Raw genomic sequence first — 23,044 nt, 5'->3', positions numbered from 1 at the left:
ATGAAAGCAGTCTGTAGCAAATTACATACCATTGGTATTTTCCCCAAAATATTACTATAGCATATTCCTAGACAACAGTAAAATACTGCCCATATCATTTGGCCTATATCATTTACTTTAAATCAAGTATTTTGTTTCCTTTAAACCATATGTACTGGTGCTTTGTTCTTAGTCCTTGGGAGAATTTATTTGGTGACAATCATTTGCTTGATTGAGCTTTTATCTCGGTGTTTACCAAAATTGATGAACACTATGACAGTTGTCTTGAGATTGGTAGCTTTTTAACATTAAATAATTATTTCTCAGCTATCTTGGACTACAGGTATATTTGATTCATATGCTACTTAGTACTCTATGTTTGGAAGTACCAGATTGCTTCAGAGAGCCAGCATGATTAAATGAGTAATTTTCTTATTTAAAGATCATCCATGTAAACTGTAAAAGTTCTTAAAATGAGAAACTTGTAAAGCTAAATTATTTGTGTTTATCTTTGTAGATCAAGAAATTAACTTTTAGTGTTTTGTTTTGATTTTACAACTGAAAGTGCGAAAAAGATGTGCTTATATTCCCCTAGCCTTTAATTCAATATGTATATATGTATGTGTATATATATATAGAGAGAGAGAGAGATAGGTATCAGCATTCTAGCCATGTTTACCTTTTTTATCTCTTGGATTCTTTCCTTCAGTGTTCAAGCATCAAGCATATCTTATCTGTTAAAAACAAAAATCTTATGTCCCTTAGTCCCCCTCCAGCTACCATCCCACTCCTCTACTCCCATTTATAGCATAATTCTTTGAAAGGGTTCTCTTTAATCACTGATTTCGCTTTCTCTCTTCCTGTTCTCTAATCCAGCTCCAGCAAGACTTGAGCCTTCTCCAGACTACTAAATCTACTCTTCTCCACCAGTCACATTCTAATTGCTGAATACCTGGTTGGTTCCTGGTCCTCATCTTAACCCATCACTAGTATCGTTCTTTTCCCTGAAGATACTTTCTTCACTTAGCTGCTGATTCTTGAGAATTTATCTGATCGTGAAACCGAGCTTGCCTCAGGACTCAGCCTATGATGCTCTTCCGCCCCCCCCCCCCCGCCCCCTCCACCCGCCCCCTCCACTACTCTCTAGGGACCTTTAAATCCTTCCATGTTGACAATGCCCCGGTTTTCATTTAATGGCTGTCCCATAGTGTGTTTCCCAGTTTTCTATCAGTAGATCTTTGAGTTCATTTGGTTTTATGTTTTTAAAATTAGGATACTGTACAAGTATTCTCTTGCACATAATCTCTTTGTGTGTTTTTGGGAGCATTTTTTTAAGTAAACATCCTAGAAGTAGAAAAGCTGGATCTAAAGATATGGACCTTTACATTCTAATAGGTATTACCAAATGCCCCTCTTGAAGAGATTTTATTAATGTATTCACTTGCTGCGATTACAGGCGTGAGCCATCGTCACTATGCCTGACTCTCAGACACTGTCTTCATACTCTTTTACCCATCTTCTGGCCAACACTGACTGAATATTTTCAGTTCTGTTTTGCTTTTTACTTTTTCTTACTTTCTTGACTGATTTTAATTGACTTTGCAAGAGCAGATTTCTACCAGTTGAAGTGTAAAGCATTCTGTTCATTATTACAATAAGTTCTGTACCATAAATATCTTACTCTTGAGGTCCAAGTAGATTGGGATACTGTGTCACTAATTGTAGAGCCAAAATATGATTCATTATTTAGAAAATGTGAATTTTACATGAAGCTGCAGAACTGAGAACCCATTTTTCCCTTTCATGGTGTCAGATTTGATTACTGGTTATTGCTAATTTAAATTGCATAACCTGTCAACTTCATTATACCGGAGCAGTGATTACCTTGTTTTTAAAATTGACACTGTTCTTGTGGAGGTTTTTAAAAGGATGGGTTTGAAATTATTGCAGGATTTCTCCATAGAAAGAAAATTAACTGAAATTAAAACTACTGTGAGGAGTTTCTGTTTGAGATAATCAATTTGAAACTAGGGAGTCCCAACCGATAACTTTTGGAAGATTTTAAAACAAGTTTAAAGGGGAATAACACTTTCCATATTGTGATTTCCCTTGGAGAAGGTAGCTGAGAGAAACAAATTTTCTTTGTAGTAACTCACTAATGAATTATTTTGACAGGTTGCAGTTTTGACTAAATTGAAGCAAGTGCCTCCTGGGCATTCTTCCTGCTTATGTCAGTGCTGAATCAGCAGTAGATGAAAACCTTTTGTTATCAAAATTTTTTTTACTCTCTCCAGTTTCTTTTCTGCGTATAGTTCATCACATGAAAAGGAATTATTTCATATATTTGAAACACTTAGAAAATGTAAATTTTGGCAAACTAGATGTGATAAGCTATTTGTTTTTAAGACAAAGATTTCTATTATCATAGAAGTATTAATTCTTTTAAACCATCATTTGCTATTTAATTTGAAATTCAGGTTTACAAAGTGCAGTTCTACAGACGCTTTCTCGGCTCACTGCAACCTCCACCTCCCAGGTTTCAAGTGATCCTCCTGCCTTAGCCTCCCAAGTAGCTGAAACTACAGGTGTCTACTGCCACGCCCAGCTAAGTTTTGAATTTTTAGTAGAGACAGTTTCACCATGTTGCCCAGGCTGGTCTCAAACTCCTGGGTTCAAGTGATCTGCCCACCTCAGCCTCCCAAAGAGCTGGGATTACAGGTGTGAGCCACTGTGCCTGACTCTCAGACACTGTCTTTCTAAAGCAGTGGCAGATTTGGATCTAGTAGCAGTGTATAGGGATGTCCTTTCCAAATTCTGTAGTCAGAATGACTCCTCTGAAGTTGTTGCTAAAGGATTCCTTGCCTATACATTGCATTAGAGATCCTTTTTTATTATTATTATTACTATACTTTAAGTTCTAGGGTACATGTGCGCAACATGCAGGTTTGTTACATATGTATACTTGTGCCATGTTGGTGTGCTGCACCCATCAACTCGTCAGTACCCATCAACTCGTCATTTACATCAGGTATAACTACCAGTGCCATCCCTCCCCACTCCCCTCTCCCCATAATAGGCCCTGGTGTGTGATGTTCCCCTTCCCAAGTCCAAGTGATCTCATTGTTCAGTTCCCACCTATGAGTGAGAACATGTGGTGTTTGGTTTTCTGTTCTTGCAATAGTTTGCTGAGAATGATGGTTTCCAGCTGCATCCATGTCCCTACAAAGGACACAAACTCATCCTTTTTTATGGCTGCATAGTATTCCATGGTATATATGTGCCACATTTTCTTAATCCAGTCTATCACTGAAGGACATTTGGGTTGATTCCAAGTCTTTGCTATTGTGAATAGTGCCACAGTAAACATACGTGTGCATGTGTCTTTATAGCAGCATGATTTATAATCCTTTGGGTATATACCCAGTAATGGGATGGCTGGGTCAAGTGGTATTTCTAGTTCTAGATCCTTGAGGAATCGCCATACTGTTTTCCACAATGGTTGAACTAGTTTACAATCCCACCAACAGTGTAGAAGTGTTCCTATTTCTCCACATCCTCTCCAGCACCTGTTGTTTCCTGACTTTTCAATGATTGCCATTCTAACTGGTGTGAGATGGTATCTCATTGTGGTTTTGATTTGCGTTTCTCTGATGGCGAGTGATGATGAGCATTTTTTCATGTGTCTATTGGCTGTATGCATGTCTTCTTTTGAGAAATGTCTGTTCATATCCTTTGCCCACTTTTTGATGGGGTTGTATGTTTTTTTCTTGTAAATTTGTTTGAGTTCTTTGTAAGTTCTGGATATTAGCCCTTTGTCAGATGAGTAGATTGCAAAAATTTTCTCCCACTCTGTAGGTTGCCTGTTCACTCTGATGGTAGTTTCTTTTGCTGTGCAGAAGCTCTTTAGTTTAATTAGATCCCATTTGTCAATTTTGGCTTTTGTTGCCGTTGCTTTTGGTGTTTTAGACATGAAGTCCTTGCCCATGCCTATGTCCTGAATGGTATTACCTGGGTTTTCTTCTAGGGTTTTTATGGTATTAGGTCTAACATTTAAGTCTCTAATCCATCTTGAATTAATTTTCGTATAAGCTGTAAGGAAAGGATCCAGTTTCAGCTTTCTACTTATGGCTAGCCAATTTTCCCAGCACCATTTATTAAATAGGGAATCCTTTCCCCATTTCTTGTTTTTGTCAGGTTTGTCGAAGATAGGTGGCTGTAGATGTGTGTTAATATTTCTGAGGGCTCTGTTCTGTTTCCTTGGTCTATATCTCTGTTTTGGTACCAGTACCATGCTGTTTTGGTTACTGTAGCCTTGTAGTATAGTTTCAAGTCAGGCAGCGTGATCCCTCCAGCTTTAAAACATAGACAAAGCAAAGGTAAAAAAGTTATTTGCCTCTTATTACCAGGATGAGTGACATTTACTTGGTGTAAACCATTTGAAATTCATTTTGTCTTTCATAGCTTATTGAAAATATTTTTTAAATTAGTATCGTAGGGTATGTCTTTTTTTACACTGGAAAGAAAAAAGGGATACTTTCTAGCCTTCAGAGCAGGGGTGCCTATAATAATAATAGCGGCTGTCATCTCTTGGACTCTTATTACCTAAAGTGATAGGCACCATAATTAATCCTTTACTTGTATTATATCAGTCAGTCTTTGCAAACAACCCAATGCAATAAGGACTGTTATTCCTATTTGGAGATAAGGAAGTTATTGCTAAGTAATCTTAAGAGATTAAATAATTTGCTCCAAGCACACAGTTAGTAAGTGGTAGGATTTGCATCAAATGTTCTGACTCCAGAGCCTAGACCCTTCATCACCGAGCTCTGCTACCCAATTAAATTCTCCATGTAAAAGTGACCAGTGGAAGTTGACATGGGCTCATACCTACTGTGTATGGTTTTAGGCTTAGTCCTGGACCTCTGGTGTTCTCATATACGTCTCATGCAGCATTCTTATGCATACCCTTGAATTCAACTATTATCTGTGTACTGGAGAATTTTTTTTTAATCTACGACTGAAACATGTCTAAAACATTTTCACTTGTGATTTTTTTGTTTTTGCTGTTGTTTTTTGTGGGTTTTTTTTGTTTGTTTGTTCAGTAGCCACCTTGAATGTAGCAGTACCTACCCGGTAACCTACTCCTCCTTTAGAATTCTATATCTTAGTAAGGGCAACCATGTATGTACCCCTAAAGCATCTGGGTGTCTTCCTTGACTCAACTTTCCTCTTATCCACACATCTAGAAAGTAGTACCATACCTACCTCCTTAGCATCACTTGAGTGCATCCACATCTTCCATTCCATTCCCCTCTCTGGGCTACCAATGCCTCTCAGACTACTGTTACAACCTTTAAACTGGTCACCTTACATCCAGCCCTACTTTTTACATACTTTCCACTCTTTTAATAAAATGTGAGCATGTCACTCCTATGCAAAACTTTTCAGTGAGTTTCCATTGTTCTCAGGATAAAAGTTCGAACTCCTTATTAAGACTTGTAAGGTTTTCCCCAGTCTGGCTTTCTCATGCTGCTTTAGCCTCTTGTCCACTTTGCCACTCATTGATTCTTGTCACCTTAGCACCTGTTAGAGTACTCCTACCCACCACACCCCCGAGCCTTTCATTCACTGCTATTCCTGCACGCCCTTGAGGTTCCATTGAAACCTCAGTTCCTGAGAGGGGAGGCTTTCCTTTCCATAGCATCCATCACACATTTGCTTAATATCTCTATTCCTGGCTAGGCAGTAAGTTGTGTGTAGCAAAGACCTCTGATCCACCTCATTTCTAGCACCTAGCATATTCCAACACCTAAGAGATACTCAGAAATAATTTATAGAATAAATTACAGATGCAGTCTCTACTCTTTACAAGCTCAAAGTCCAATGAGAACCAGAGTATGGTAAAGAAGTAACTTCCATACATGTGATAAGTACTTTAATAAAATGCCACAGGATTGCAGAGGAGTGTGTGAGTGGTTAATTTGCCTTGGGGGGAGCATTTTCCCTATATAACTCTGTATTACTGAAGAAATTGACTTCTGGCATTCAGAAACAAGGATAGCTTTGCTGAGCAGTAGAATTGATTCACTTGCATTTTGCCTTATTTTTTGTGCTTACTTTTTGGGCAGGAGTTTTACGGTAGAATTTTAATATTCTAAGGTTATATATCAGGAACTTCAGAAAGTCTAACCTAGACACAGATGCTAAGTAGTCAGCTAGCCATGCTCACTAAATTAACTAAACCAAGTCCTCCCTAATCAAAATCATTGCTAGCCCTTTTATGTTCCCGGTTACAAATCAGGCATCATGAATCTTTGCTCAAATTCTAACAGCCAAAATTGATGGCATTGAATCAATGAATACCAGGTGTTGTTCATGTTGAGATTCTTATTTCTTGTCATTCCAGCTTTGACCGCCATTGAAGGCACAGCACATGGGGAGCCCTGCCACTTCCCTTTTCTTTTCCTAGATAAGGAATATGATGAATGTACATCAGATGGGAGGGAAGATGGCAGACTGTGGTGTGCTACAACCTATGACTACAAAGCAGATGAAAAGTGGGGCTTTTGTGAAAGTAAGTATTGCTCAGTAGGAGGCAGATCTGCATTGCTTTATGTCTAGGGCAATGTTTTTAAGGCCTTTTTCTAGTCATCCTTTTCCACATTGGTCAGAAATGGCCAGCATTGCTGATGTCGTTATAGCCTTAAAGAGTGGACTTAAGAGTGGGAAGCATATGGTGTATTTAGTTTCAGGCTGTGTCATTCAAGTCATACTCACTTTTTTTTTAGAGATGATTTTCCATTGGTATACACAGGTTGTTTTGTTAAACCCATCAGGCTGGTAAATAAACATAAAACTTTTGGGGGACAGTAAAGGAAACTGGGCCATTATGAAGAAGGTTAATAGTGATTAGAAGAAAAATAAATAACTTTTAAAAAATACTTAGAGTGAAATATGCTATGCCAGGGTAACATTTGACAAATACAGTATATTTAACCATCTTTAGTGTAAATGTCATTATAAAGATGCTGACCTCTAAGGAAAGCTATATTCAGGAAAAACTTTTCTAACTATAAAAAAACAACAGAAAATCTTGAACATAACCCATTAAATACCAATTTTTTTAAAAAAATGGCTGTTACAGAATATTTGGGCAATCCTAAAAGAGCACATCAAAGATAGTCCATCTTTAGATGTAGGCCAGTGTGACTGGGTACTCCAGTTAATGCACCAGAATTTTTTTATATTATAAGAAGAATTTGCTTCTGTTTCTATAAATACTGGTTCTAATGAAATATGTTTCTTTTGATGAGTTCTTACAGTAGCAAAATAACTTTTGAAAAATCTTTAACAGTTCTGTGATTTTCAGTGTTATATGAGTTTGAAAAATTGGTGAACTTGAACATTAAATCAGTTTCTATATTTAATAAAAATCAATTTTTTACTAATTTGTATTATATAGTTAATCAAATATTTTATCCTTGTAAAGATATACAGTATTTCCAATAGAGCTAAAGTGTCCTTTGGCTATAACAGCATTTTTCTGACTACTGTGTTCTAATGTCCGGACCTTATTTTAGCTGACCTTGGCATATTAGTCCATTCTCACACTGCTATAAGGAAATACCTGAGACTGGGAAATTTATTAAGAAAGGAGGCTTAATTGGCTCACGGTTCTGCAAGCTGTACAGGAAGCATGATGCTGGCATCTGCTTGGCTTCTGGGGAGGCCTTGGGAAACTTCCATGTGAGATGCAGCCGTCTCATATGGTGGGAGCAGGAGCAAAAGAGATGGTGAGGAGCAAGGTGCCACATACTTTTAAATGACCAGATCTCATGAGAACTTACTATCACAAGAACAGCACCAAGGGGATGGTGCTGAACCATTCATGAGAAACCATCCCTATGATTAAGTCACCTCTCACCAGGCCCCACCTCCAACACTGGGGATTACAGTTTGGTGTGAGATTTGGTGGGGACACTGATCCAAACCGTATCACATATAATCTGAAATTTTAGTTGAATTATATTTTTAGAAGTTAGCATTTCTAACAGAAAAGTACCCTCTAAAAGTAGCTTGGTATTGGTATTTCTATAAGAAAATGATTTCAATGAATTATATATATATATATTTTTTTTTTTAAGTTTTATCTTGTGTCATGTAAAGGCCACACGTAAATGTTTTTAGAATCATATTTGAGAATAGTGAAAGATCATTCATTACGTTTGTATGACTGCCCAAAAGAAAGAATAAATACTTATGGTTGATAATTGGTGTAGAATTAAAATCCATTTAAATACATCTGACATTTTGTTTTTAGCTGAAGAAGAGGCTGCTAAGAGACGGCAGATGCAGGAAGCAGAAATGATGTATCAAACTGGAATGAAAATCCTTAATGGAAGCAATAAGAAAAGCCAAAAAAGAGAGTAGGTAGCACTGCTAAGTCCACTTTTCCCCCAAGACAGGCCATTACTGAGACAAATAGCAACTACATTCTTTAAAAAATGGACTACCAGAGACATAGAAGATTTTTTTAAGTTCCATTACAAGAAAACGTAATATGACTTGCAGGCATTAGTAGCATTGCTTTTACCACACTTTAGTTTGTTAAGGTAGAATTGTTACACATACTGATTACAGTAACAGTGAGTAAAATGGCAATGATTGACTCAAGTTGTAGTAGTTTCTAAGAACCAAGAATGCATATACTATTTAGAATTCAAAATGACATAAAACAAAAAGAATTGTTGTCAAGTACGTGTTTTTGGTTTTGCTTTGTAATTTTTGACTGGAATTTAGGAATTTATGCTTGGAAAAAAAACAGAACAAGTGATTATCTCGTAACATCTTATGTCCTTTTTAATTTCAGCTGACATTTTTACAATCTGCAAAGATTTAAGAAGAAAATTGCAACAGTTATTTTTAGATCATATACTGGACACCATCATATTGTAATTTCTTACTGCAAATCTGGTTAACTTTTTTTAATAGAAGTTTTTAGAATTACTGTTAGTATAATTAGACTATTTCAAGATATTAGGATAACAGGGAGAACTGGTACCTTATATGAAAAATAAAATAGCCAGCCAATCTGGGCAACATAGTGCAACCCTGTCTCTAAAAAAAAAATTAAAAATTAGCCAGGCATGATGGTGCACACTGTGGTCCCACTACTTGGGAGGCTGAGGTGGGAGGATCACTTGATCTTGGAAGATAGAGAGGCTGCAGTGTGCTGTGATTGCCTGGGCAACAGAGGAAGACCATGTCTCAAAAAAAATTTTTTTAAATAAAAAAGCAGGATGTTTTTTACATATATAAGTAACATGACCAAATAGAAATAAGATTATCGGGGGGTGGCTAGGCATGGTGGCTCGTGCCTGTAATCCCAGCACTTTGGGAGGCTGAGGTGGCCAGGAATTTGAAACTAGCCTGACCAACATGGTGAAACCCCATCTCTACTAAAAATACAAAATCAGACAGGTGCAGTGGCACACGCCTATAATCCCAGCTACTGAGGAGGCTGAGGCAGGAGAATTGCTTGAACCCAGGAGGTGGAGGTTGCAGTAAACTGAGATTATGCCATTGCACTCCAGCCGAGCAACAAGGGTGAAACTCCATATCTCGAAAGATTATCAAAGGGGTTTTGTAACATAAGGAAATTATTTATGCTGCATTTTAGTAGATCAAAAAAACTTAATGGCAGTTTCAGAACATTACTAATTTGGTTTTTAATTGTTTACATTTAAAGAGCTTATCGGTATCTTCAAAAGGCAGCAGGCATGAACCATACCAAAGCCCTGGAGAGAGTGTCATATGCTCTTTTATTTGGTGATTACTTGCCACAGAATATCCAGGCAGCTAGAGAGATGTTTGAGAAGCTGACTGAGGAAGGCTCTCCCAAAGGACAGACTGTAAGTACATTCTCAGTGAAGAATCTCTCTGCATGTAGCACTTGTTCATTTTAAAAGCAATTTACTCTCTTTATGTCCTGACTTCTTTTAAAAAGTCAGACTGGAAGATAAAGTATCTTTAAATACTAATTTTGTGGCTAACCATTTTATCAGTCTTCTTGGATAGTCTTTTTCCTTAGTCTGGGAACATTTGTGGTCAATGAAGACATTTTTGCAGTTGTGCCTTGCCACAATTACATTTGTAGTTTTCCAAATTAGATCTGTAGAGAATGAAATATGAAGCTAATTATTTTTTATCTGAAATTACTCACCATTGCATTTTTCTAAAGTTCAGATGTTACAGCTCATGTTAATCTTGGGTTTTTTTAAAAAAAGTATTTTATTACAGAAGCAGTACATGTCCATTGTAGGAAACTAGAAATACAAACTAACAAAACTAAGAAGTACATATCACATCTGTACCACCCAAATATGAGTAATAATATATTAGTGCATGCATATCCTTCTATAATAGATCTTTCTCTTTGTGTATATATACACATGATATTTTTATTAAAATGAGATATCACTGTCTATTGTTCTAGAACTTCACCTTTTCATCCCAGCACAGTTTAAGTCACATAATATCCACACTATGTTCATATGATGTTGAACCCAAAAATTTTCTTTATACCTGTTTTGTCCAAACCAGTATTCAATCCAGGACTCAACCTTACATTTTGTTGTTATCCAGTATACCCCAGTGTCTTTTTTGTCTATGTTAGAGATAGGGCCAGTTTTTCTGCAGAATATCCTACTTCAGTTTGTTTTTTCATGGTGGCTTTTAGTTTGTTTCTTCATCACCTGTATTTCCTGTCAATAGGATGTCACAGCTAAAAGCTGATGAACACAAGTAAGATATTTTTGGCCAGACTACATTACAAGGGATGTTCTGTATTCTACATTGTATCACATCAGTTGATAACATATCTGGTTGTTTCCCCATTAATAATGCTAAGATTGACACCTGGATTTAGGGGACCATCATATTTATTTAAAATTCCTTCAATAATTCAGGTTTATTCAAGCTGTGAGACTTGCTTAAAGATTAATGAAATATCTAATCAGGAGGAAAGTCTGTTTTCAAACTATATGACCAATAACAGGAGTCATAGCAATTGTTTTCTTAGAACTGAATACCTAACAATTCTGCAGCTCTCTCAGTATTTTATTATAAACAGATTATATCTTAATGGTTCCCCTTTGTTTTCAAAGCTTTTTCCCTTCTTTGCTTGAATTAGTTTATATAAAAACATATATATTCTTTATTTTTAGAGGTGTTCTGCTCTGAAGAACGGTTTTACTTTATAAGGCATCGGTTCCCTCTAATATTAGAACCTTACAAAGCCACAGCACTTTATATGTTGCAAAGCACTCTCTCCATGAAAACTAATTCTGGTTGATGCAACAGACAAAACCCGAAAATCACAATGGCTTAACTGCAACTGTCTGAAATAACAGAGAGTTGTTTCTTGCTCATGCTAGATTTGATGTAGCTCTCCTGTTGGCATCACTCTTTTCTGAATAGTGACTCCTGGTCATGGGCTGTTTCTGTTATGTAGCTACACTGATTGCTACACGGGGCTTCCATGCCACAATGAAGTGAGAAAAGAGAGCCTCAGGATTCATTAGGATGTTTTCAGGCTTACATCCCTGACAGCCATATTCCAGGCATGTGATTCTCCAGAGAGGCTGGGAAATGTAGAGGAGCTCATGATTTCAGTGAGCACTGCAGTCTCTGCCACACCTGCCTTTGTCACGTTAGCTCATACTTTCCAACAACAAGGACGATCCACAGAAGGCAAAGGATTGAAAAGGTTGAACTTCACCAATGCATTGTTTGTTCCATTTTTTTGTTTTCACTTTTAGAAAATCATGTGTGCTCTAACATTGTAGAGCAGCCTTTCTCCCTTGACCCCTTCAACTTGACCCCTTGCTGCCTCTTTTTATAGCTGGGATAGTTTATCTGGGTAATTCATATCTTCTCTGTTTTCATAGTGTGTTGCTCTCTGCATATATAGAGAAATATGCTGATGTACCGATAATGGGAGTTGTCTTCATAATGGTTGTTCATAGTCATGTTTACATGTATTCAGCTTTGTCTTTCTAGTTAATATTAAATTGATTTCAAGCTAAACATTTGTTGTTTAAACTTACATTTGGCTGGGCGCGGTGGCTCACGCCCATAATCCCAGTACTTTGGGAGGCCAAGGCAGGCGGATCACAAGGTCAAGAGTTCAAGACCAGCCTGGTCAACATGGTGAAACCCCGTCTCTACTAAAAATACAAAAAAAATTAGCTGGGCATGGTGGCAGCACCTGTAGTCCCACCTACTCAGGAGGCTGAGGCAGGAGAATTGCTTAAACCCGGAGGCAGAGGCTGCAGTGAGCTGAGATTGCGCCACTGCACTCCAGCTTAGGCGACAGAGCAAGACTTTGTCTCGAAAAAAATAATAAAAATAAAGTTACATTTGATCCGGTTCTCCCACCGCCCCCACTGTGGGTCTCAGAAGCTTGCGCTGCGAGAGGAGTGGTAGTGGCCAGGCAGCCCAGTTTCTCAAAGGCTCTCCACGCACCGCGGCCCGCAGGCACCAAGAGGAAGGTCAGCTCCGTGGAAGGGGCCGCCAAGGAAGAGCCCAAGAGGAGATTGGCGCGGTTGTCAGCTAAACCTCCTGCAAAAGTGGAAGCGAAACTGAAAAAGGCAGCAGCGAAGGATAAATCTTCAGACAAACAAGTGCAAACAAAAGGGAAAAGGGGAGCAAAGGGAAAACAGGCCGAAGTGGCTAACCAAGAAACTGAAGAAGATTTACCTGCAGAAAGCGGGGAAACGAAAACTGAGGAGAGTCCAGCCTCTGATGAAGCAGGAGAGAAAGAAGCCAAGTCTGATTAATACATACACCATGTCTTACCAGTGGTCCCCGTCTCCCTTCTTGTGCAATCCAGAAGAATATTTTTATCAACTATTTTGTAAATGCAAGTTTTTTAGTAGCTCTAGAAACATTTTTAAGAAGGAGGGAATCCCACCTCATCCCATTTTTTAAGTGTAAATGCTTTTTTTTAAGAGGTGAAATCATTTGCTGGTTGGTTATTTTTTGGTACAACCAGTAAATAGTGTGGGATATTGAATTATGGGAGGCTTTGACTGTCTCGGGTGTCAGCTTAACATTCCATACATGGGGGGTTAGTTTTTATATCCTATAATACAAAGCATATTAAATGGCAATATGGAGTCAGTCCTGCATTTAATGTTTTGAACATTTTAAATTACTTCCATTCTCATGTTGTTTTTTCGTAGAATTGTTTCCTAAAGAAAACCACTCCTTGATCATGGCGCTCCCTGTCAGAGTTGTGTGCACTCTGTAACATGTTTGGTTGTGGTAGTCCTGTTTTCCTAATAAGTTTGTTACTGTGCTGTGAAAGATTACAAATTTGAATATGTAGTGTACATGCTATTCACTTGTGAACTGGTGGGCCATATGTAACAGCTGAGCAACATGTGAAGATACTGGTACTTGATAGCCTCTTAAGGAAAATTTGCTTCCGAATTTTAAGCTGGAAAGTCACTGGAATAACTTTAAAAAAGAATTACAATACATGGCTTTTTAGAATTTCGTTACATATGTTAAGAATTATGTACAAATTGAAATGTCTGTACTGATCTTCAACCAATAAAATCTCAATTATGAAAAAAAAAAAAGTTACATTTAATTGTGGCCGGGTACAGTGGCTCACGCCTGTAATTTCAGCAGTTTGGGAGGCTGAGGCACGTGGATCACTTGAGGTCAATAGTTCGAGACCAGCCTGGTAAAACATAGTAAAACCTTGTCTTTACCAAAAAATACAAAAACTAGCCGGGCATGGTGGCATACGCCTCTACATAGTCCCAGCTACTTGGGAGGCTGAGGTGGGAGAACCACTTGAACCCAGGAGGCAGAGGTTGCAGTGAGCCAAGATCACGCCACTGCATTCCAGCCTGGATGACAGAGTGAGACCCTGTCTCAAAAAAAAAAAAAGAAAGGCCACAAATAAATAAAATTTTTTTAATGTTACATTTAATTTAATTGTGTAATGTGTAAAATCCTGAATGCTTTTCCAAGGCTCTTTAATCCACGTTTGTACATACTTGAATTCAAATCTTTTAGCATTTAAAGATTCTTGTATTTTTTAGTAGTATATAAAACTGTGTCTGTCTTGGATAAACCTTCACCAACTCAAGATTTCTTACTTTATCATTTATTTCAGGCTCTTGGCTTTCTCTATGCCTCTGGACTGGGTGTTAATTCAAGTCAGGCAAAGGTAATACTATTAAAACTTTATTGCATATTACAGTTTGAATTGAATAAATGTGTGCCTGTGTTCAGTTGAACATTTTTTATTCTTTCACAGGCTCTTGTATATTATACATTTGGAGCTCTTGGGGGCAATCTAATAGCCCACATGGTTTTGGTAAGTAGACTTTAGTAGAAGGCTAATAACATTAATATCAGAAGAATTTGTGGTTTATAGCAGCCACAACTTTTTCAGCTTTCATGATCGAGATTTGCTTGTATTAATACCAACTACTCAGTTGAACTTCCTTCAAATTCTTGTTAATGGATATAACACATGGAATCTACATGTAAATGAAAATTGGTGGCGTCCACAATTTTTCTTTAAAATGATTAGTTTGGCTGATTGCCCCTAAAAAGAGCGATCTGATAAATGTCTCTTTTTAAATTTTCTCTGAGTTGGAATTGTCAGAATCATTTTTTAATTAGATTATCATAATTTTTAAAAATTTTCTTTAGTTTTTCAAAATTTTATAAATAGTGGCTACAGAAAAAGAACATGAAATATTATACATTATTTTGCAACAGTGCCCTAAAGATTGTTAAAGTTCATGAAGTTATTTGTGCAGAATGACTCCAGAGAGCTCTACTTTCTGTGTTTTACTCTTCATGATTAGCTATCTTCCCATTTATTCTGGTCATTTATTGCTAGTGGCACTTTGCCTTCTTCCAATAGTCTCATTTTCCCTATTTTGCTGTTACTTTTTCTTTGCTAATTTGGAAGATTAACTCATTTTTGATAAAATTGTGTCTTAAGATTAAAACTGGTTCTAAGCAAAAGCGCTTATAATTTTTCTCTTACGAGTAAAATGCACACACTTCAAAAATAAAGTTTGTAACATCTATTTTGATTGCTCTAGGAACTACATTATTTATTTCTTTGTTTTTAGCTATGGTCTTCTTGTTGAAGTTGCTGAATAAATTACCTCAAAACCTAAAACTTAGCATAAATAAGGTGTTAGTGTACTTGGATCAAATGACAGCAAAATTCTGTGTATGCTTAGCTTTATTTGTTCCACGAAGAATGCCTGAAGTACGTGAAACTGCTGCCTCCTCACGTGAAGCTGTTTTACAGGGTTACAGATACTGGGCTGGCATCGGCGTCCTCCAGAGTTGTGAATCTGCACTGACTCACTATCGTCTTGTTGCCAATCATGGTATCTATGTTTTCCCTTTTACCTTTCAGGGAAAAAAAATAAATGAAATTAACTTTAAACATTTCTATTTTTATTGTTCTATTTGAAGTGTTATAAATGGCTGTTTTATGTAGACTCGTCTTTAAACTAGTTAAGGTTCAGAAGTACTTTCTTTTATATAATTTTTTGCTTTAGGTTCTATTTATGTTGTGAAAAAAGTTCAATTTATTAATAGATTACTGATTTGCGATCTGTATAGACTACCGTAAAAACAGATTCCTTTAACATTGTGTTTGTCAGCGTTTGGCAGCTAGAATTGTACTTCTCTCTGGAACAGTTCTGATTTTCCTCAGCCTTATTATTTTCTCCCTCTATTTCAGTTGCTAGTGATATCTCGCTAACAGGAGGCTCAGTAGTACAGAGAATACGGCTGCCTGATGAAGTGGAAAATCCAGGAATGAACAGTGGAATGCTAGAAGAAGATTTGATTCAATATTACCAGTTCCTAGCTGAAAAAGGTGATGTGCAAGCACAGGTACGTGTTTAAACATCTCACCAAATATCTTTACTGCATTGTGTATTTTAATCTGTGGGGGACAGGAGCAAGCACTTATATCTGTAAGTTACCTTTTCATTGCCCTGAGCAATTATGAACTACATATTAGAATCACCTGACCCCCTTAAAAAAAAAATACCAAGAGTCTCACACTCTTAGGATATTCCATTTCGGTTAGTGTGAGATGGGACCTAGGCACTGGTTCCTGAAACTGTCCAGGTGACTCTCCCATGTACTGCCACTGAAAATCACTGCTTGAACAGAGCAGCATTAACACCGACGATGAAGGCTCTTACTAGAGTCACCAATGATGAAAACTGTCACTTTCTGTAAACAAGAAGTCCCTGGAATATTTGCAATATCAGATGCTCTTCAGAGCTATTTACCATTCATGTTTCTTCTGCTCATCTTAAATCATAATTTCCTCAAGGTCAAGAACAGAAGTAAGCTCATTTAATGGAAATTGTATAATGTCCATCAAAGTACCATGTATGCACAAACGCGTTTTGTGGCTTCTTTTGATATTAAAATAAAAAGAACTTTAACGTTTACATTTTTTTCCACTAAGTTTGCAATTATTTCTAATTTAGGACATGTACAGATGAGCATTAGATACTTATTAAGAACAGTTGGTTTTAAGACTAGCAGTGGAATCTTAAGAAAAAAAAAACATAGTGAAAGGTAGATCTAAATGTTAGCTGATAGAAATTATAATAAACTTGTTCAACATCTTATTTTTACATTAATGTAAAATTTAATTTACTTAAAATTTTCTGTTTTACTTGCTTTCTGTGTATCTTTTCATGTTTACTTTTCTCTCCTTTCTTGCCCTTTTTTGGTTCAAGTGCTTTTTCCTGTTCATCTCTTCCCCTCTGCTAGCATGATGGCTACTCTTATAGTGGTTATCTAGCAATCACAACATGCATCCTTGACTTACCAAAGTCTGGTACAGTGAGCACTTTTACCATTTCCAGGACAGCACAGAGATCTCAGAGTATTCTGTGTGTGTTTGATTTTATATCTTTTGGTACCATGAGATACTGTTGTTTTGTACAGTCCATATTAATTTACATTTATTTTCAAATTTACCTTTTCATTGCTTTTTATTATTTTTTTTTATTATTTTTTGAGACAGATCCTTGCTCTGTTGCCCAGTGCCACTATCTTGGCTCACTACAACCTCCGCCTCCTGGGTTCAAGCGATTCTGGTTCCTTAACCTCCCCAAATAGCTGGGAATGCAGGCATGCACCACCACACCCAGCTAATTTTTGTATTCTTAGTAGAGATGGGGTTTCACCATGTTGGCTAGGCTGATCTTGAACTCCTGGCCTAAGTGATCCTGCCCACCTCGGCCTCCCAAAATGCTGGGATTACAGGCATGAGCCACCACACTGGGCCAGCTCTTTCTTACTGTATCTCCCAGCTTCTAGTAATTTTCCTTCTTTCTGAAACGCACCCATTTGTGTATTTCCTTTAGAGCAGGTTCACTGGGGACAAATTCAGTTTTATGTGCAAATGCTTTATTTCACCTCCACTTTAGCAGGATACTTTGTGGTTTTGTTTTTTGTTTTGTTTGTGTTTTTGAGACGAAGTCTTGCTCTGTCACCCAGAATGGAGTGTAGTGGCACTATCTCGGCTTACCGTAACCTCTTGCTTCCCAGATTCAAGCAATTCTCCTGCCTCAGCCTCCCAAGTATTTGGGATTACAGACGTCCACCACCATGCCCAGCTACTTTTTGTATTTTTAGTAGAGATGGGGTTTCACTGTGTTGGCCAGGCTGATCTTGAACTCCTGGCCTAAGTGATCCTGCCCACCTCAGCCTCCCAGAGTGCTGGGATTATAGGCATGAGCCACCACACCTGGCCAGCTCTTATTTCTTACTGTATCTCCCAGCTTCTAGTAAGTTTCCTTCTTTCTGAAGAGCACCCATTTGTATTTCCTTTAGAGCAGGTTCACTGGGGACAAATTCAGTTTTAATTTATGTGAAAATGCCTTGATTTCACCTCCACTTTAGCAGGATACTTTGTGTTTTTGGTTTTTGTTTTGTTTGTTCATTTGTTTGTTTTTTGAGACGAAGTCTTACTCTGTCGCCCAGGATGGAGTGCAGTGGCATGATCTTGGCTCACCTTAACCTCTGCCTCCCAGGTTCAAGCAATTCTCCTGCCTCAGCCTCCCAAGTATTTAGGATTACAGACATCCACCACCACGCCCAGCTAATTTTTGCATTTTTAGTAAAGACGGGGTTTCACCATGTTAGCCAGGCTGGTCTTGAACTCCTGACCTTAGAGAGTCCACCCGCCTTGGCCTCCCAAAGTGCTGGGATTACAGGCATGAGCCATTGTGCCTAGCCTGTTTTTTATTTGAGAAAACGTCTCTCTCTGTCACCCAGGCTGGAGTGCAGTGGCACAACACAGCTCACTGCAGCCTCAACCTCTCCAGGCTCAGGTGATCCTCCCACCTCAGGCTTTCAAGTGGCGGGGACTACAGGCGTATGCTACCACGCCAGGCTACTTTTTCTATTTTTTTGTAGAGACAGGATTTTGCGATGATGCCCAGGTTGTTCTTGAACTCCTGGGCTCAAGTGATTCACCCTTGACCTCCCAAAGTGTCGAGGTTACAGGTGTGACCCACAGCACCTGGCCGCAAATGGTACTTTGCAATTACAAGTATATGTTTTTCCTTTTCAAAATTTTTAGGTTAAAGTAGAATAGCATTTTCAGGAGTTAAGACTAAATCTTTGGCCGGACGCGGTGGCTCAAGCCTGTAATCCCAGCACTTTGGGAGGCCGAGACAGGCGGATCACGAGGTCAGGAGATCGAGACCTGGCTAACACGGTGAAACCCCCGTCTCTACTAAAAAAAAAATACAAAAAAACTAGCCGGGCGAGGTGGTGGGCGCCTGTAGTCCCAGCTACTCCGGAGGCTGAGGCAGGAGAATAGCGTGAACCCGGGAGGCGGAGCTTGCAGTGAGCTGAGATCCGGCCACTGCACTCCAGCCTGGGTGACAGAGCGAGACTCCGTCTCAAAAAAAAAAAAAAAAAAAAAGACTAAATCTTTTAGTTTTTTGAGTCCTGAACAGAAACCATTTTATGACCAAATCATTTCTTGTTGGTTTTATTTTAATTGTGTGCCAGATGCTACCACTTACTTTTGCCTTGTTTGTGATCATTTTCAGGTTGGTCTGGGACAACTGCATCTGCACGGAGGACGTGGAGTAGAACAGAATCATCAGGTAACTACCCTGTTCCTAGGGCTTTTACACCTCAGTTATAGCAGGAAATGATGTTCTCAATATATTTCTTGCTGAGTCAATGCCAGTATCAAACTTGTGTCATTTAAACACCCATCACAAATGAGCTTTCAAGATGTAACCAACCCCTAAGAAAGCTGAAAAATACAAATACTGGTGCCTACTATGTGCCATTCACTGCTAGGCATTCAGGATGCAATATTGGACAAAACAGTTTTGGTCTTTCCCCTTTTGGAGCTTTAACTTTAATAGGAGCATTAGATATTTTTTAAATGATCACACCAAATATAAATTGTGGTTATTCTTACAAAGGAAATTCAAAAGATACGATAATTGGTTAATGGATAGGAAGTACCACTTGGCAGGGAAGACTTCCATAAAGAGAAGTAGAGAACATTGTAGTTGACACTGGAGATAAGGTCCTTCCAGGCCAAAAAGAACAGTATGTGCATAGGCCCAGAGACAGGAAGGAATATGGCTAGTCTGCCCATACTACAGGAATATGGCTGGTCTGCCCATAGTACATGAAACAGAACTAAGATAAGCAATGCCTGATCACATCAGCATATCCCTGCAGCACTTCAGGGAGCTACGAAGATCAGCATGTTCAGATTTGAAAACAGCTTTGGCTGCAGTATAGAAAATGAATTAGAAGACCCCAAGAATAAAATCAGGCAAATCAGGGAGGGGAATATTCCAGAAGTTCAGGTGAGAGAGAATGTGGCTTGGACTAGAACTATGGTAATGGAAGATAGTAGTGGATTCAAGATGTATTTGGTGGTAAATGTAACAGGACTCCGTGATGGATAGGGTATGAGGGGGGGGCTGATACCTTATGCAACCAATAAGATGGTATTGCCATTTGCTTAAATTGAGCTGCTGGAGGAGAAACAAGTTGAGGTCAAGGAGAGAAGATTTTAGGGGTATGTTCAGGAATTGGATAGGGTGTTCAGAGGTAGTTGAATGGACTGGATTGAAGCTGAAAATATAAATTTAGGAGTTGCCATCATCTTGATGGTGTGCGAAGCTATGGGAGTAGATGAGTTGGCTTAGAGAATGCAAAGTGAGAATGGAGTCCAAAACTAAGACCTGAAGAACTTTAATGTTCAGAAGTCAACTGATAGAAAAATAACCAGCAAAGGAGACTTAGGTGGTACGGGTAGAGTTAGGATGGAAACCAGGAGAGTGTGACATCTTGTAAGCCAAGCTAAGAGTCTGTCAAGAAGGAAGCCATGATGGACTCTGCCAAATGTTGCAGAGAAAGGTGGAGTAAGGTGAGCTGAAATTTAGATTGGCAATATGAAGGTCATCGGTGGCCTTGACGAGCTGTCTTTTTGATGTAGTGTACGGAAGCCAATTAAGACTAGATGACAGAGTGAATTGAAGTGCATGTCACTATTTATTTGAGAAGCTTGGCTGTGAAGGAAAGTAGCTAACAGAACAGTCATCATTGGAGAGAAATTGGGGGTCTAAAGGAGATACATATCTTGTATGTTTTGGTTTGAGTTTTGTTTTTTATTTTATTTATTTATTTATTTTAAGACAGGGTCTCGCTTTGTCACCCAAGCTGGAGTGCAGTGGCACAGTCTTGGCTCACTGCAACCTCCACCTCCTGGGTTCAAGTGATTGTCCCACCTCAGCCTCCCGAGTAGCTGGGAATACAGGTGCATGCCATCATGTCAGGCTGATTTTTGTATTTTTAGTAGAGACGGGGTTTCACCGTGTTGGCCAGGCTGGTCTCGAACTCCTGACCTCAAGTGATTCACCTGTCTTGGCCTCCCAAAGTGCAGGGTTTACAGGTGAGAGCCACCACAGCCTGCTGAGTTTTATTTTTTGATAATGAGATTATAGAATGTGTTTGAGGGGGAACTGGTTCCAAAAGAGGGAGAAGTTAAGTCAGCAAGGAAAAGAAGAGGAATAACCAATGGTACAAGGTCCTTAAAAAAATGGGCGGCGATACAGTTGAGAGTGGTGATAATGAATTTCTGTGATGCTAGTGTGTTTACTTAAGTGATTTTTAAGTAGGGTCAAGAATTTTTCTCTAAACAGTACAAGAGGAAATTGTATTCCTTTAGAGAACAATGAAAATATGTTCCATGTCTTGGAAAGACTTCTTAGATTTTCCTTTCTCCCAGGTTATCAGTAGAGAAATAGACCAAAGAAGTCAAGCTTCTCTTAAATGTCTTTTAAGCAGACTGATGTTCATTTTGCCTAAAAATAACAGGAGCCTTCTTGGACCTTAAGTTTAGGTGACATAAGAAATTTCTTTGTATCTATAATTATGCAGTGACTTAATGATAAATGGTACAGTTATTTGGTAAAATAAAACTTCTAGATGTTCCGATTTCTCTTTCAAAATATTCGTGACTGGATATTCTTGTTTTTAAAGCAATGTAATATATAACAAGATTTTTTAAATGTTCCTGAAATAATAATTTTGGCTGAAAGTCAAAAGCAGATTCTGTTAAAAACTAATTATTTTGATAAATTCTTTTCTCACAGAGAGCATTTGATTACTTCAATTTAGCAGCAAATGCTGGCAATTCACATGCCATGGCCTTTTTGGGAAAGGTACTGTACATCCTGTGAATGTTTTATGTAATAGCAAGAGGTGTTTGCATAATTAGCATGTATTATGTTCAGGATCTACAATTTACCAAAAATAAATTGGAAATAAAATTTCTAGTGCATGACTATTATATCTTAAAGTGCTGTTCTGAGGCATTTTCTTAGGCAACTTAAATATAACATAGTGTTTGTGACTGGGCGCGGTGGCTCACGCCTGTAATCAGCACTTTGGGAGGCCGAGGTGGGTGGATCACGAGGTCAGGAGATCGAGACCATCCTGGCTAACACGGTGAAACCCTGTCTCTACTCAAAATACAAAAAATTAGCCAGGCATGGTGGCAGGTGCCTGTAGTCCCAGCTACTCGGGAGGCTAAGGCAGGAGAATGGCGTGAACCCAGGAGGTGGAGCTTGCAGTGAGCCGAGACCGCACCACTGCACTCCAGCCTGAGTAACAGAGTGAGACTCCATCTCAAAAAAAAAAAAAAAAAAAAAAAAAAAACCATACTGTTTGCTCATCAGTATGTTAATTCTCCATTGAAATTAACTCTCACTGAGCTGCTACTTTTTGTGTATTGTATGCAATAATGAGGAACGTATTCTTGATGCTGTGCAGTTTTTTGCTAAGACTCTCACAGTTGCCTGTTTCCTTCCATACTGAATAGAGGAAATTAGAGTTTGTTGAAATTTATCTGCAGAGCTTTTAATTGTCTTAAATGTGGTAGCCATGACCCACCTCTTCTCATTGTAGCTATATTCTCAATCAAGGGAACAGAACATTTAAGTGTAGAAACTTTATAAATAAATTACATATGTCATGGAAGAATCTCAAAACTTTTTCATTATTTTGAAACATACTATAAATCAATGGGTATTTTCACTTCTAAGTAAATCCTGAAGTAAGGAAGTTTCGATGGAATATATCACAAAGGTTTTTACAACAGGGAAATTTCATCATGATTTGCCTCATGATCATACTAGTAATTGGGGTGTGGTAACTACATTTAAATATTCCAGCTGTTCCATAGCATGGAACTTGGTATTTCCCATCTGTTTTTGTTAAGCATTTAAGAACCTTTCATTCCTCTTTTGGTTCTTGCTCTCAATTACTGTCACTGTCTTTAAAAACTATTTTTTAAATGTATTGTTTCTTTAACATGTATGTGAATAAAGGCAGTCTTGACCATTCTGTTTTTCTTTCTCTTGGCCCTTTATCATTCTCCGTACCTGATACTCTTAATTGTTTAGTGTTTAAACCCTTTTCAAATAAACCTTTTAGT

At 38.2% G+C, this 23,044-nt stretch overlaps 1 protein-coding gene and 1 pseudogene across 2 annotated transcripts in view; both read left to right on the top strand.

Moving 5' to 3' along the window:
• Positions 1-23,044, top strand: part of SEL1L (SEL1L adaptor subunit of ERAD E3 ubiquitin ligase) — a 70,270-nt gene that overhangs the window by 28,867 nt on the left and 18,359 nt on the right. The window contains exons 4-12 of the mRNA XM_010364465.2: positions 6,386-6,553; positions 8,300-8,405; positions 9,728-9,890; positions 14,171-14,224; positions 14,315-14,374; positions 15,332-15,413; positions 15,773-15,927; positions 19,125-19,181; positions 21,702-21,770. Of these exons, the coding sequence (XP_010362767.1) occupies positions 6,386-6,553; positions 8,300-8,405; positions 9,728-9,890; positions 14,171-14,224; positions 14,315-14,374; positions 15,332-15,413; positions 15,773-15,927; positions 19,125-19,181; positions 21,702-21,770 (914 nt within the window). The remainder of the gene's footprint in view (positions 1-6,385; positions 6,554-8,299; positions 8,406-9,727; positions 9,891-14,170; positions 14,225-14,314; positions 14,375-15,331; positions 15,414-15,772; positions 15,928-19,124; positions 19,182-21,701; positions 21,771-23,044) is intronic.
• On the top strand, positions 12,378-13,601 carry LOC115897510 (annotated as a pseudogene). The gene has a single exon (XR_004057307.1). The product of XR_004057307.1 is annotated as a non-histone chromosomal protein HMG-14 pseudogene (transcript).

Source organism: Rhinopithecus roxellana, chromosome 5 (genome assembly GCF_007565055.1).
Source record: "Rhinopithecus roxellana isolate Shanxi Qingling chromosome 5, ASM756505v1, whole genome shotgun sequence".
Taxonomy (NCBI): Eukaryota; Metazoa; Chordata; class Mammalia; order Primates; family Cercopithecidae; genus Rhinopithecus; species Rhinopithecus roxellana.
Note: the sequence above shows the minus strand (reverse complement) of the source record. Positions and strands in the feature narration are given on the sequence as shown.